The sequence below is a fragment of the Erigeron canadensis genome, chromosome 8 (assembly GCF_010389155.1).
Source record: "Erigeron canadensis isolate Cc75 chromosome 8, C_canadensis_v1, whole genome shotgun sequence".
Taxonomy (NCBI): domain Eukaryota; kingdom Viridiplantae; phylum Streptophyta; class Magnoliopsida; order Asterales; family Asteraceae; genus Erigeron; species Erigeron canadensis.
Window position 1 is genome coordinate 37,059,433 of NC_057768.1, and position 16,778 is coordinate 37,076,210.

The 16,778-nt window shown below is 33.3% G+C and overlaps 2 protein-coding genes across 2 annotated transcripts; one reads left to right on the forward strand and one right to left on the reverse strand.

Moving 5' to 3' along the window:
• Positions 1 to 1,757: 1,757 nt before the first annotated feature.
• On the forward strand, positions 1,758 to 5,273 carry LOC122578930 (putative uncharacterized protein DDB_G0294196). Its single transcript, XM_043750982.1, has 3 exons — positions 1,758 to 2,238; positions 3,505 to 3,783; positions 4,085 to 5,273. The coding sequence occupies exons 1-3, from the start codon at positions 1,927 to 1,929 to the stop codon at positions 5,120 to 5,122; spliced, it is 1,629 nt and encodes a 542-aa protein (XP_043606917.1). The 5' UTR covers positions 1,758 to 1,926; the 3' UTR covers positions 5,123 to 5,273.
• Positions 5,274 to 8,887: 3,614 nt separating this feature from the next.
• Positions 8,888 to 9,670, reverse strand: LOC122580294 (oleosin-like). The gene has a single exon (XM_043752571.1). It carries the CDS (start codon positions 9,656 to 9,658, stop codon positions 9,014 to 9,016), a length of 645 nt encoding a protein of 214 aa, XP_043608506.1. The 5' UTR covers positions 9,659 to 9,670; the 3' UTR covers positions 8,888 to 9,013.
• Positions 9,671 to 16,778: the final 7,108 nt, after the last annotated feature.

Here is a 16,778-nt window from a genome sequence, read left to right on the forward strand (position 1 = left end):
AAAAATTACATTGTACTAAAATTGGAGTGGGGCAGGTGACCCCACTGCCCCCATGTTGTCTTCGTTTATGTGTCGAGTTGTACAGTTTCAGTATAGAAATATAACTAAAGATTACCTATCGTAGATAACTAGTGATGATATTAAAAAAAAGTTTGTAACATTAAATTTATATATATTAGTTAATATTAATTTTATTACATATACTAATAATTTATCATATTTTAGTATGTTAAAATTCTCAAATTTTAACACACATCTTAAATGCTTAATGTTAAAAATAAATAAATTAACTGTTTTTATAATATAGAATAGATTTTTTTACTGTTTATTAATATTCGTTATCGTGATTATATCTTAGATACATGATTTGTAAATTTTCTAAATTCATGTTTTTATTTATTATTGAGTTAAATGTAAGAATGGTCCCCGTGGTTTGTTGTTTTTTGCAACGACAGTCTCTCTCTTGTTTTTTAGCACCAGTGGTTCCTGAAGATATATTTCAGTTGCAACGGTGGTCCCTCAATAACGAAACCGTTAGTTAGTGTCATTAAGTTTCTCATGTGAGTAACACATGAGAGGTCTAATTGTCCATCCTCCTGCATAAACAGAGGGTTGTTCAAATCGTATCTAAACCATGATCCCAAAATTCGATCCGATTTTCTTTAGAAAGTTGGATACAATAAATTTTAGATTCAAATTCGGATAGTAATTCTTGAAAAGTTTTAGATATATTGGATATCTGAAAATATTTAGATTTTTTTTTTGTTAAATTTCAATATCATTTTTTGAAAATTCGAAAATATCGAAAGATATCGAAAAATTCTAGTTTCAATATCCGAAAGTATTCAAAACATTAGTCTCAAAATCTAATAATACGAAAATATCTATGATATTTTTTTTTTTTCTAAAATTCAGATACTTGAGGTATTTTCTTTTCTAGGATACTTACTTGAGAAAGTTGAACACCCCTATGTTTGTGTATGTGGAAGGACATTAATACCCTTCATGTGCTACTCACATGGAAAATTTAACGACACTAATTAATGGTTCTGTTAGTGAAGGACCGCCGTTGCAACTGAAACATATCTTCAGGGACCATTGTTGCTAAAAAATCAAGAAAGGGACTGCCATTGTAAAAAATGACAAACCACGGGGACCATTCTTATATTTAACTTTTTATTATTTTTATCGATCACAACTGGATGTTACATGTTAATTTATATATATTGAACATTTTAATGGTAGATTGTTAATCTCGGTTTTTGATAAAATCATTGATGATGATCCATGCATCATTTATTATTAGTTGAATGCCATTTGATGTATTTTTAGATGTTGCATTATACATTTTCGTGAAAGATAATATATAATAACAATAAAAAAAATAATTGATGGATTACTTTCTATAATCATCTCATTTTGATGGGATGACCACCAGACACCACTCTTTAAAATATATTCGAATTCAAATCCCGTCAAAAGCAATGTTTGATTTGCGGTTAAATTAACTTGACACTATCCTCCTTAACGGGGATTCTGTGGGTACCAAAAAGATACATGTACCTAAAAAGTTTTCTATCTATATACTTTTTTTTTTTAAATTACTATCTATGTGTAAATATCGTTAACAAGAAGATAAATAATTAAATAGTTTGTTATAATATTAAAACATGACTTATCTATTATGCCGTTCTGTGTTGGAACTTTTATTTTAATTTGCGGAAAAATCGTGTCGTTCGTTACGAACAAAGTAACAAAGGCCATTATGGTCCTTATGGATGGGTCAAGTTAAACAAAAAACTGGTTGGTAAAGCCCAAATCCTCATCTTCTTCTTCTTGAAGCAACTACCTACTGTCTTCTTCTTGATCAATAAGAAACCCCAAACAAACAAAACAAATATATATAAGTCAGAAAGAAAGGAATCGATGAACACGTCACAGTACATGGATAAACAAATCATGGATCTGTCGTCATCATCAAGTCCGTCAAACAAAATCAACGATTTCATGGATCTTAACTTCGCTCAAACTGATGACGTCATCGGAGATATTGATCATAATAATAATAATAATAAGAAAGATGAGATCTTACCGAATTATGATTTCCATCCAATTCGTCCGTCTTCTCAACAACATCTCAACACCACCTTGGATAACAACGCCACCCTTGGTGGTGGTGGACCACCTAGGGTTTGGTCTTCAGCTGAATCTAAACCCAATTTTGCTTCCTCTCTTCGAGTTAGTCTCTTAATTTTCTCTGATTTAATTTGCTTATTTTATTATTAGTAGAATACAATAGAAATGTTTTTTTTTTATTTGCCTTTTTATAACTTAAAAACAAAATACTCTTTTGGTATGTTTCACATAGCCCAGTTTCCCTATCCTTATGCTAATAATGATAAAGGTATATGTAATGTGTAGTCTACGAAATGGTACGTAAAACTAGGTTCTCTGCTTGCGCTTTCAACTCTTTACAAGTCGGATTTTACAAATTGCAGTTTAGAGGGTCTTTGAGAGGCTGGTTATGGCTTAAAATTGTGCTCAAAATAAACAAATCCTTGCCAGCTTAAAAGTTAGTATGCTTTCTCCAAAATTATAATAAAACACACCATGTATCCAACCATTCGAAACTGCTACTCAGCTTTTTGAAAGCGCGTTAAGCTATGCACTCCGAAATACTCTTTAAAAGGCATGTCGTCTCCAGTGGCATGGAGCGGATGGCTAACATATTAGTCGGCTTTCTGCTTACAATGTTTTGAGATGTAGATAAAACTTTAGGCATCGAGTTTTTGTTGTTTGTGTGTGTGTGTCGGGGCCGCTTGTCAATATAATTAGCTGAAGAATCATTTCAATGCTTTATGGGTAATAAGAAAATCCCGAGAGTATTCATTAGACATTTTTAAGGGATGTAACTCTGTGCAAGGGCCAACTGCGCCTTTGCCTCACTGCCCAATCAGATAGCAGCATGTTTGTGATTTGTGTCCCCATATAGTACAGTTCACTTGAGATGCTGCTATTTGTTTAGCACCTCTTCTAATAATGAAAATGTGGGATAAGCAGCTAGCTTTTATTTCAAGAATTTGGTGACATGAATGTAGCATATGTGTTGTATTTACAATCACGGAAGCATCTATAAATATGCAACTTGTGATCATTCTAACTCTGGCTGAATATAAACACCGTATACACAAGTTCTTTATTTTTGCTAATTTACCTAGCAGAACCTAGCAGGTAGACGTTAATGATAGAGCAGGGAATATGGAGATTACATGAAACTTGACTCGCGTATGAAACTGTGAGTTGTAAATTGTAACTGAAACGGAAGACGTGTATATGTTTCTATAGGCAAAAATGGCATGGTTTTTGTTGGAATAGTCATCGTAGATAAATTATCTATAAATTTACTTGGAGAATTTTTGAATCTAGATTTGTCTATCATGTGGAAGTTTGTACTCATGATTATTATTCTGAAATGTTTACGGCCACGCTTTTTCTTATGTGCAGAACTATGGCTCTCTTGATACTGTTGAAACCTCAAAGGTTGTTGTGGAGAAGGACCGTAGTGTCCTTGATGCAGCTCTGATATCAGAGATTGACAGAACAATGAAAAAACATATTGATAATCTGATGCATGCTTTGGAAAGTGTCAGTGCTAGACTCTCTCAGCTGGAGAGCAGATCTCGAAACCTTGAGAACTCAGTGGATGATTTGAGAACCTCTGTTGGCAACAATCATGGAAATACGGATGGGAAATTAAGGCAGATCGAGAACATGATTAGAGAGGTAATATTCTTTAGTATGCCTGTTACAGAGTTCGAAACATGGGTGAGACAGTTTTTGCTACAACTGTGTTTATTATAATTATTTAGTGTGTCAATGTGTCAAATTTTCGGTAATAACCTTTTGATTAGTGATGCATTAAAATAATTTTTGGCAACTTTTAGTCAGTCCCATCAGTTTGATTCGTATCTTTCTTGAAGCAGCCTTACTATATTTTGACTGACATAAGTAGGGCCAAGATTGTAGTCGTTACTTGTATGTTGTAACTCCCATTAATATGGAATTCACTAACAATGTTATACAGGTACAAAGTGGTGTAAATGTTGTGAAGGATAAGCAAGAGATACTCGAGGCTCAGCTGCAGCTCTCCCAGGTAAAACTTTCTAAGCCTGAGCAGCAACCGGAATCTTTGCAGCAACAGCAGCAGCAGCCACCAGCATCTGCTTCTGCGCAATCTAACCAGCAGCTTCCTCCTGCCGCTCTTGCTCAGCCATTGCCACCTAGTCTCCCTAACGTTCCACCACCTCCTGTCCACCATCAAAACCAGTTTCCCCAGAACATTATGCCCATGTCCATGCCCCTCTCCCAACATGATTCGTACTACCCGCCACCTGGCCAAACTGCAGAAGTACCGCCTCAACAGTATCAGCTTCAGCCACCACCCAAGGCATCACCACCATCACCACAGCCACAATATCAACCACCCAATCATATGCAGTATTCCCAGCCACCTCCCATGTCTCTGCAGCATCCTAATCCTACTCAAAGCCAACCTTCATTGAGCCACCATTCTGAAGAACTGGCATATTCATCGTCTCAAAGTTATCCACCAAATGTCCGGCAACCATCGGGCGGTCCTCCACAGCAGTTCCAGGGGAACCCGTCTCAAATGTACGAGTCACCAGCTGGCAGGACTGGCCAAGGGTTTCCCGCCCAGTATGGCCCATCTGCTGGGTTTAACGAACCTTACAATTATGGGGGTTCGCAGTATGGAGGTGGGTCACCTGTGAAATCTCAGCAACATTCTCCACGTAATATGGGCCCTGGTGGTGGAAGTGGTTACCCGCAACTCCCGACCGCTAGGATATTACCTCAAGCCCTTCCTACTGCAGCAGCTGCTACTGGTGGCAGCGGTGGTTCTAGTTCTGGTTCTGGGAATAGAGTTCCTATTGATGATGTGGTTGATAAGGTGACCCATATGGGGTTCCCAAGAGACCAGGTAAGGGCAACAGTGAGGAAGTTGACCGAGAATGGTCAGGCAGTTGACTTGAATGTAGTGTTGGACAAGTTAATGACCGATGGGGTAGAGAGCCAAAACCCCAGAGCTTGGTTTGGTCGTTAAGACTTTAACCTGGTCTCTTGTTTTTTCGTTTATTTTGATGCTTTTCTTTTGTGATTATGTATATAAAAATTTGAACCACCCGGCATATGGATGTTATATGGTTTGATTTCTGACTTGTTAAATTGCTGGATTATAAAGTCCTTCCCTCTTATACTCCTACTTTTCTGAACTAACTTTAAAAGCTGTTGGTGTGTATGTAAATGTTGCTGAAATATTTGGAGATGTACAAGTAAATGAAAACCTCATTTTGTTTTACAATTTTCCCTTGGAGTCATGCACATGATTTGCCAGACCTTGTCACTTACCACAACGGAAAACCCGAGCTAAGCTACCCCTGTTGAATCACTATAAGGGAAATAAATAGTAATAGAACTGAAACCTGGAGAATCTCGTTCTGGAAATTTAGCTCGGTTTGCATTGTTTGGCTTGTACCTGGGCAGGATTAGTCTGTTGACTCTGTTCACCGAGAGCAGGTTGGTTCCAAGCAAGAGTTATTTGTGTTAAATTCCCGAATGGTGATACAATTTCTTTCTTTTGATTTTATACTTTCTATAGATACATATACATTACATACACGTTATTAACATGATACCTGTACACGTTATCAACAATAACATGATGCTTGTACAATGCAACAATGATATTGGCGGTGACAGTTGCCAACAATGATATTGGCGGTGACAGTTGCGATCGGTAATGGTGGCGGCGGCGTTGTAAGTTGCTGTAAATATGATTGATGTATATTAGTGTAATTTATTAAGCATCAAATTGAGTGATTTTAGATAATTGTTAACGGTTCAATAAGGACTTAGACTCAATTTCTTGTTGTATAGCAGACTATTCATCAAGGAGTAATAGCAGACTATGTTGGAAGTTGGAACCACGTTAGTGTGACCGTCACTGATCATGTATCATTTCTAATATGATAATTGACGAACTGAAATCCCTATGTCTAGTAAATATATAATGGATGTATTTACTTTTAAAGACGTAGTATAGGGTTTCTGTAACATCCCAGTATTTTAAGGTAATTGAAAAATTAACTCTTTTCGTAGTTTTGACATTTAATTAATTTCCTAGTATTTTGTTTTGAGTGAAGGGGTTAAATTAGTTGGAACTTTAGTGGCTAGCGGGTATTTTACCCACAAAATACAAGTAGGACGTGGCTAGCAGGGAGAAAAGCCAACCACTTTGTTGATGATTCATGTTTTCCCACTCAAACTCTTTTCTCTTCTAACTACTTCCTCTTCTCAAAATCCTTCATTGAAGCTTCAAAACTAAAAGTAAAGAATTGTAATCCTGAAGCAATAACAATAATCATCTCCAATTCAATTAGAAATTGAAGTTTGGGGCTTTCTTGGAGGTGGTGGTGGCCGAAATATTAAGGATGAAAAAGGGGAAGAATTTCAATTTGAAAACCCTAATTCTTTGTCTCTCATTCTTGAGGTATTGATTTCATAACCCTAGTTTTATTTGTTATTGAAATTTAGGGTTCTTAACCTTAGAATTTGGGGGTTTTTGTTAATTGAAATTTCCAAGAAGAACCCTAGTATTTTGAATTGGAAATTTGTTAGTTTGATTTAAAGAGTTGGTGATAATGGAAAATCCCCCATAATAAGAAATTCATATTTGGTGGTGTTTGGCTAGAAATCATGAAATAAAGTTCTATCATGAAAAATTTAGAGTTTGCTGGAAATGTGTTTAGTAGCCAAACACCATAATCTTAGAGTTGTTGAATGCAACTAGATGTTTGAAAGTAGTTGAGTCATGGAACTCCTAGATGATATGTGATTATTCTTGTATAGGTGTGGAAGAATAAATTGTTGAACTTGTAGCCTTATTGTGTCAAGTAGCCAAGTTTGAGGTGAGTGTATATGCATATAATCATGTTCTTGTTACTAGAGGTCATAGGTCGGTAAATTCCTATGACCCGTTTGATAGTTGTTGGTTAGAACTAGTAGGTGGGTAAATTCCTACTAGCCAAATTGTCCATGGCCATGTTGAAAATGAGTGTATGTTGTTTGAATTGTATGAAAAGGCTAGCTTGCTAGGCTTATATGGTGCTTGTTGCACAAAGTTGAAAAGACATGATTATGATTATATGTGTATGCATTCACTAAGCGTTGCTTATGTTTTAGTTGTTTAACTCTCTTATAGGAGTTAGTAGTAGCAAAGGTAAAGAAGCGATCGAGTGAAGTTAGAATTGGAAGCTCTTGCCATTTGGAAGGTTGACATTTTGGATAATTTGGGTAGATGATCCCTTTGGTACCCATTGGCTTTTGATACATGTTCATTGGTCAAATTATTTTGGATGAACTTCTGAAAAGTTGTAGTTGCGTTGGAAACATTAGTAATGGTAGAATTTGTAACTAACTTGACAATCACCCAAGTAAGGTTATTGACCCGCTTGTGGAATTTTGTAGTCAAAAGCCTTGTAAAAAGGAATGATTTCAATGTATGGGTGATCTATATGCTTTAAATGTCATGTTTTGGTATTTGGAAATGTTGAAGTTGAAATGGTGTTTTGGTGTTAACAAAAAGGAGTCAAGTGCAGGGAAACCTGATTTTTGAACAAAAGTTTGCTGCAGGTAGCTCCACTGCGTCGCAGTGGGAGCCTATCCTAGCTCACTGCGCCGCAGTGGGCTTTTGGTTAACTCCTGCCGAGGAAAACCACTGCGCCGCAGTGGGTGTGTGGTGCCTCATTGCGCCGCAGTGAGCCTTCTTTCATTTTCTGCCGAAGTTTTCCACTGCGCCGCATTGGAGGTGTTTTGCCTCACTGCGCCGCAATGGGCACAAAAAAAAAAATTATACGATTTTGTTTAAAAAGGTTTGGGTTCTTACAGTTTCTCATTAGATGATTCGAACTATGAGGACTAATGTTACACACATTAAACACCATAGGAGTTAAATGTGTAAATACTCTCATTATAAATAGAAAGTCATTAACCCTAAGTTTAGTTAAATGATGAATCACTAATCACACATAATACCCTCACTAATTTCGCGTGTCTCCTCTAAGAAATTCGTCCACTAATTTCGTGTGTCTCTCCTCTAAGAAATTCGTCCATCATGTTCTAAACGAATTTCCCATCCATTATTACTCAATCATCTTGTTATAGGAACCCAAAATCAATAACAATTAATGCTCTTACAGGTTCCACAGGATGATCCGAGATGTTTTATCACTCGAATCGAATCATGTTTATTCCAATACACTATTCATTCATGGAGTAGATATATATGTAATGTAATAAGCTAATAATGTAATTAGGTTATATGCTGGTTGAGTTGTGTGGAGTAAGGTAATGTCCAACTAGTGAATGTGTACACACGAATCAAGTTCTATGCATATAATGTGATCATTGTAATGTAATGTAATCCATATATCCTAATGTAATCAGCAGCGATGTGGAAGTTCCATAATCCATAGTGGAACATTTTACAAGGTTTCCACCCTATGTTTTCAATGTTCTGTTTTATGTTGACCAATATTCCATTTCACCCATCATTTCTAAATGTACATTAAGAAACAATTTTGAATTGAAACCGAAACATATCAAATATTTTTAGTAACTAGGAAACTTGTCGGCATTCTGAATATGTTTATAGTAACGTCAATTACCCGACTCATTTTTAGAATATCATTGTTACGTAAGAACTCTAATTCTCGGTAGAAAAAAAGATGAGCATTCCCAAATCATTTTGACCCGAACTCGACCTCTGGTTATATTAAAATGACATCAAATTGAAAATAAACATACAAACAACAAACATACATATCCCGTTTTTATGACACAAAAACCAAATATACAAACAAACAAAAGCTTAGTAACATCTAAGCATTACACACTTGAAACATTATTCCCAAACACCCCCATCTCTCTAAAATCCTCAAGTTCTATCACCACTTTTGCCACTTCCTTTTTTACCACTTTCCTTCACATCACCACCAATTTGAGCATGAACACCAACACCGCCACCGCCACCAACACCACCACTCATATGACCTTGACCACCCTGGCCCATTTCGCCAATATCATGGGCCTTGTTCTGAATAGTCTGGCCCACATCCTTGGTCTTTTGTCCAGCATAGTCTCCCACATCTTGTAACCTTCCTTTTACATAATCCATTTGATCAGGAACAGATGGAGTCACTTTCCTCAACATGGTAACCAAATACGACAAAGAACTCAAACCCGTTAACCCGAATGTCCCAGATGTCAAAAACCCGGTTACAGCCAGCCCAATTGTTAGCAGGGCTGGCACAATAACCGGACTGAAAAGGATGAAAAGTGGGGTGGCTATAGCTAAGCCTATAAGTGTCCCAACAAAAGTAAGACCGGCTAACCCAAGTAAGATTCCACCAAGTGGAAGTAAAGCCACAACGGCTAATATTTTGCCACTTGATGGGCCCCCGCCTTGTTGATGGTGTTGTTGAGAGTAAGGAAGTCTGTTACCGGCGGTATCATATTGGTAGTGACCCGTATGGGTCGTGGTGTGTGGACGGTCAAATGTTGACTGATAAGTTGTTGCCATTTTTTTTGATGAATGTGAATTGAAAATTGATGAAGTGAGATGGTGAAAAGTAAGTTTGTTTGTTTATAAAGAAGAAGAGGTGAAAGTTTTGTGATGACACGTGTGTTGTGACTTGGTGTCATGACGCTTTGCATGAGCAACAAGTTGCATTTGGTTTCATTTTTTAGAGTACGTGTTTGAGAGGATCAAATCTTGTGTTTTTGCACCTCTTCAATAAACTCTTCTGATTTACTTATAAAACATATTTTTGTTTTTCTACATAACTTTATTTATGGTGCACGGCCCTAATTGATTATCCCGTATTTTTATATATTTTTGAAGGATCCATAGTCCATAGATTATTATCTAATGGTGCAAGTGCACAACTGATATCACATTGATATTATCTTGTGACTTGCATCATGCCCTCATGCCTTCATGTAATAAACATCAATGATCAATTTGGTTAATGTTTAGGTAAATTTAATTTACTAAGTTTGAAATATAAACAATTATATATATAATTTGAAAAACAAAAGGGTTTTGCTAAATGAAGCCCTAAGGGCTTTTGTTAAGCTACATTAATTATTTGTATACTTACTATAAAATTTAGGAGATGGACTTTTGATATGAAAATATACTATTTTTTTATGCACGTTAAATGAATCTCTAAAGGCTTTATTTAACATTTTCCATTAACAATACAAGCAACTTATCCATTTATAAAATGCACCAATATCTCTATATCTAATGAAAGATGTAATTAAATATCACTATATCTTCTTGATTTTGTTGACCATATATTGCATAGATGTTGCTTTGATGGCATGTTTATATGTTTATGTTTATATGTTTCCTCATGTTTATATGATACAATTTCTCTATGCTTATCCTCATATAGTCATATACATTCACATTCATTCCATCTCTTACACAAATATACACATACACGTACACTTGTCTACTATACGTTTAAGAATCTTTTTACCCGCAAATAGAGATATAACTAGATTTTATGTTGAACATGGAGTTTACAATATTATCAATATTAAATCTTCATGCATTTAAGTGGTAAAAACTTACGATTTTGAAGATATCTGGTTCTAAATGTTATATTTTGCAAGTTGTTGTAGAACATAGGTTCGTCACTGTCATTATTAGCCGAGACATATTGATGTAGTTGTTTCTCGTAGTCATTTCACAAGGCACATGGTATAATAATTTCTCTATTATAGAATACTTTGAAACCAGTTTTGATATTATTATGAAAGATAATTAATAATTAAAATATAGACATACTTATGATCATGTACTTGACATTCAATTAGGATATATATATATATTTGATCATGATGCGGACCTATATCACGCATAGGTTTATTTTCAATCACCTATCCTAAGATAATTAGATAACAATTAGAATTGTTTTTTATATTATTTGATAACAGACTAACAGTTAAGACTTTTGATTTGAGTAACAACTGTAACTTTAAACATTAATACGCAAAACTAATATATAAAAAGGAGAAACTTATGTACCTTTTTGATTGAGAGATAAAATGAATCTCGAATGAAGTTTGTATTGATTTGGATTTAGTATTCAAGTAACTCTATGTTGTAAATCGTGTTTTGTAAATCCTATTATGTTTAGGATAATGATACTGTATATCATCATCTATTATTATGTTTGTATTTAAAGTTCAAATTTTGTTTAGATTAAATATTATACTATCGACTAATATTTATAATTTATAAAAAGCTAATCTAATATTTGTAGTAAGACATTAGGTTTTGAAATAAATTTTTGTAAATAATATTTCATACGTTGAAATTTATTTAATTAATTAACTATTGTAAATTTTTAAAAAAAAAAAAATTAAAGTTGATGTTAAAAATAAATACATATTAAGTATTCAGGGCTAAAAAGTGTAATAAAACGTACTGTTAAAAGATAATTTTGGATGGAAAACACACCCTAAATTATTGATGGAAAACAAAAAAGTGTAAATTAACAAGACTTTTTCTACAAATTACTAATATAAATACTAATCTTATATATACTATAAGACAGTTAAACTAATGACTTATTAACCAATCAAAATCGCTTACTTTTATCAAATTGATTTTCCCTTATGTCATCATTTAGACTTACTACATATTAAAAATCCTAATAATCATTATTCAAATAAATTATTATATTAGTATTTATATTAATTTGTAGAAAAAATCTCATTATTTTACATTTTTTTTGTTTTCCATCAATAATTTACACTTTTTAGCCTTTGATATTTAATTTATATTTATTTTTAGCCATCAACTTAAGAGAATTTAATAAAATCTACAATCATTTAATTAATTAAAAAATTTCAACATACAAAATATTGTATTCAAAAATTTATTTCAAAATCTAATAACTTATTAACAAATATAAGATTACATTTTTATAAATTAAAAATATTAACATTTAGTTTAATATTTGATATAAACACCATTTGAACTCTAAATACATATCCCAAACATAATTATAGATGACGATATACAATATCATTATCCTAAAAACAATAGCAATCACAGAACATGAGACGATCACAGAACAAAACACGATTTACAACGGAGGGTTAGTTGAATATTAAATCTAAATCAATATGAACTCTATTCAAGATTCATTCTATCTTTCAGTCAAAAAGGTACATAGTTTTATCCTTTTTTATATATTAGCTTTGCGTATTAATGTTTAAAGTTACAGTTGTCACTCAAATCAAGAGTGTTAATTGTTATCAAAGAATATAAAAACAATCCTAATTGTTATCTTATTATCATAAGACATGTGTTTGAAAATAAACTTATGTGTGTTATGGGCCCGTATCATGATCAAATACATATACTTGAATGTCAAGTACAAGATCACAAGTATCTTTATATTTTAATTTTTTATTATCTTTCATAATAATATCACATTATAAGTACAACTGGTTTCAAAATATTCAACAATAAAGAAAATGTGCCTTATAGAATGACTACGACAAACAATTCCATCAGTATGTATCGGCTAATAGTGACAAGGACGAACCTATGATTATTGAACTACAAGTTGCAAAATATAACACTTAGAACAATATATATTCAAAGTTATAAGCTTTTATGACTTAAATGTATGAAGATCTAATATTGATAATATCGTAATCTAGTGTCCAGTGTTGGACACGGGTCTAAAATCTAGTATAATAATATATTTAGATAATGATTATTATGATTTTTAATTTGTAGTTAATTTAAATGATGACATAAGCGAAAATCAATTTGATGAAACTGAGTTATTTGATTGGTTAATAAGTCATTAATTCAACTGTCTTATAATATTATATATTAAGATAAGATTAAGATTGTTTACATCTAACTTATTAAAAGTCTGTTGAAGTTGAGAGTTAATTGGGTGAAGAACTTATCCTTCTGATGAGATTAAATGATAACACGATAGAGGCTCGTTTTAAATCTCTATAATATTCCACCACGCCATACCTTCTCCATGTCGAATTATTCCTAATTATTACTACATCAATAATAAATATACATTGTTGAAAAATAAATGAGTAATAGAGTGGATGATTAAGGATTGATTCAAGCCCTGAAGTCCATGTAAGTAACCCTTGGGGATTCCCACATGGGGGCGACTTCCGTCATGTGGCGCAGGCTTCTCCAAAGAGTTGCCCCTCCTTTTTCTTGGAGTGGGGCAACTCTTTGGGGAAGTCCCTCCCCTTTTTATTATTATTATTATTATTATTTTTTTATATAAATATAATTTAATTAACATATAAAAATAATATAAATAAATAACATATTTCCTTATAATAAATTATATAAATATAAAAACACATAAAACACTTTATTTAAATTAAAAAAACACACATTACACACATTTTATACAAATAAAAAACACACAATACAACTAAAAAATCACACAATATAACTAAACAACTAAACGATTAATTATTTCTAAACTTCGGATTGTCTCGGACCAACTCCCACTCCTCCACGTATTGAAAACCGTTGTTTCGAGATACCGCATTGTACTCGGTCAAAGTCCTTGCAACCATTGCATCGTGTCCATTTTCGTGACCTTGGTTCACACGGTTGAACATCATATCGAATACGTGAATGCTTGTGCGCATGCGGCGCCATTTAGCGTCCACCGCATCGGAATCTCGATATGTCAATGGTTGGTTTTCATAAGCGAGAAAAAGATGGGTTACTTTCGTCCAAAACGTAAGATCCTTTTGATAGTTCCCCCACAACGGATCGTTTGACACCTCGACCCAAACTCGTGCGAAACTTATTTCTTCGGAACGGGTCCAAACTCGTGCCATTTGAATTTGGAGCAGAAAATATAAAAGAATGTGTAGAATATAGAGCGAGAAATATAGGAAGAGATGGTTTTAGTTTGTATAAAATGGATGAGAAGTGGGTGTATTTATATAAAGATTAAAAAAAAGGGGGTCAACATAACCTTCAACTGCTATTTTTACATTGGAATACGAAAATCAAAGGGCGATCAATATTTGTCGTGCAACCAATTTTTTGACCAAAGCCACCCCTCGGGGCGGTGTAGCTGGCGGCTTAGGGGGCGGTGTCGGGCAATTTGCCCCCTAACTCCGAATAGCCTTACTTAGTACTCATCTTAAATCTTTAAAAGGTGGGCTCATGACTCTGTATATATCTTTGACGATTATGATTATGATAAAACAGTCCATGACATTGCGTTGAATTGGGCCAGTGTGGCCTGTTAGTTAGTAAACCTTGAGGTGGGCTCAGATATGATTGATGAAAGAAACGACCCCTATTGGCCTATTCTAGGATAACAGTAATCATTAATTTATTATTACAGCTCTTCATAGAAATTTTAAAATAGTTGAAAAAGTTATTAATTCTCCTAAATATTGGCCTAAAAATTTTCCTAAAACCTTATGAATATGAGTGGATTCCACTTAATCTCTTTCCTAATCTTCCACATGTTACTATTCAATTAATTAGAATGATTTTTTAGACTAATGAATTAAGAAGATTAATTATTTTGCTAACGTAATATTAGAAAATGTAATGGAAAACAAAATACAAAATACTGTGGATTCACGAGGGATGATTTTTAGAAGATCCTACAAGATCATTCGATTGTCTTTTTCTGTGTAAATACAGTTGATTGCCCCTGAAAGGAAAGGAAAAAAAAAATCAAACCTTTGATTGTATAAGATCATTAATTAATTATATATATTTTTTCATTGTTAAGTTAAATGGTTTCCAGCAAAACATAAAGTAGATTCTGATGCCATCTTTGGGTCATTTGGTTTTACGTTTTCATTGAATCATTGAATGACTTAAAATCGAAAAAGAAAAAAAAAACGGTTATTTCTATGCCCTTTCAACTTTCTGTCCATATTTATACATCTAATTTTTTGTCGGCAATTTCTTCTTTATAATTGCAAATGCGCGTTGATTAGATCAATATAAAGAACTTTGCAGATTAATTTTATGATGGACGAGTAAATTAATAACTTTAGAACTTTTAAGTAGAAAACTATAATTATTGTTTTTTTTTTCCTGAACCGCGCTAAATATTACTATTCAACTTTCAGAAATAGTAGTTATTATAATGTTCACGTACATGAGGGGGCCAATTAAATGGTAGATGCAACTATTTGTATGTTGTTATTGTTAATTGGTGGTAGGTTAAACATGAACAGGCTCTTCAAGAAATGGACAAGACAAAACCTATAGAGATTTCTTGTTCCCCATTCATCAAGAGATAGATTATCGAAATTATGAAAAGTATCTCATAAAATTGTTGAAACTAACTCTTAAATTTCTCGGTAAAAACGCAAGTTGCATTTTGTTATTCGACCCGTCATTTCAGCGCTATGAGGAATATTGTCTCTCTCTTTTCGTTTTTTTTTAATTGTCTTTTTCAAGCTTGTCAAAATATATGGTTGAACTTTATCAATTATCAAGATCTTAAAAAAGAAAGAGTAAAAACTAAACATTGATCACACTTCACAAACAAGAAGCCAGTAATTGCTTATTAGTATCGTCCCTTAAACCGAGTGAAAATAAACTTGAAAATATATCAATTTACTACAAATTAAGTTACCTCAAGCCAAAACTAATTAAATAATACTCGTATGTATATAAACATATGAATGAATCACTTTAAAGTAAATATATTCCAGTCTGTTTCCCTTGTTATAACTTAAGTTGTGCCTACCACCTCATCAGAGACAATGATCGATGCATCTGCTTTAAAAAAATGGGAAGATGCTTTTAATTAAAGCTGCATATATATATACCCATAGTTAATTAATTATAGATGTATAACTAATTATCACTTGACACTTATCATACTCTTTCTTTTTGTTATTTTTCTAATGTTCTTTTATGTACTGCAAATTAAATGGAATATACCCTTTAATTAACCCTAAAGACTAAAATTCAGCACCCATGTGTCAACACAAAAGATGGATTATCGCTCATATTATGGGAACACTTAATTAATTATGTGATATATATAGTACCAAATTGAGAGTTACAAGAAAGCTAGTATTTTTTTTTTTTTTGGAACATTGAAAGCTAGCTAGTGTATTATTCTTGTAGATCGAACAAAAAGATATATAGACTATATCTATATGCAATAGATGATATAATTGCTACATGAAGTTGAAATTCCTTACATGTGAGCCATAGAGAAATCAAAGACAATTAATTACACGGAAATAATATGATTGTCTATAAAAATGCATGTCTTGTAGGGTTGGTCCAAAAATGAAACGGGCTTTGCCTCTTCACAGTTCATGGATTTAAGTAAAAGGTGTTTAAAATTACGTTTTGAAATAACTAACTATCTGATTATTACATTTGCAAAATTTAAATAATCGGAAAAAATTATTTGGCTTAAAAATGATTTGCTTTTCAAAACACAAAATCGTTTCTAAAAATGTCTCCCCAAGCACCTCTAAATCAGCTGGCAAGTTGGGAGTAATATTAACTTGGGGATAACATAAGTATAAAATATTATGATGGTATATGTAATTAAGTAATGGATTCATGTGAATGGATCGAACCCACCCTAAACAAGTAGTATACCTTTTGGGTATAG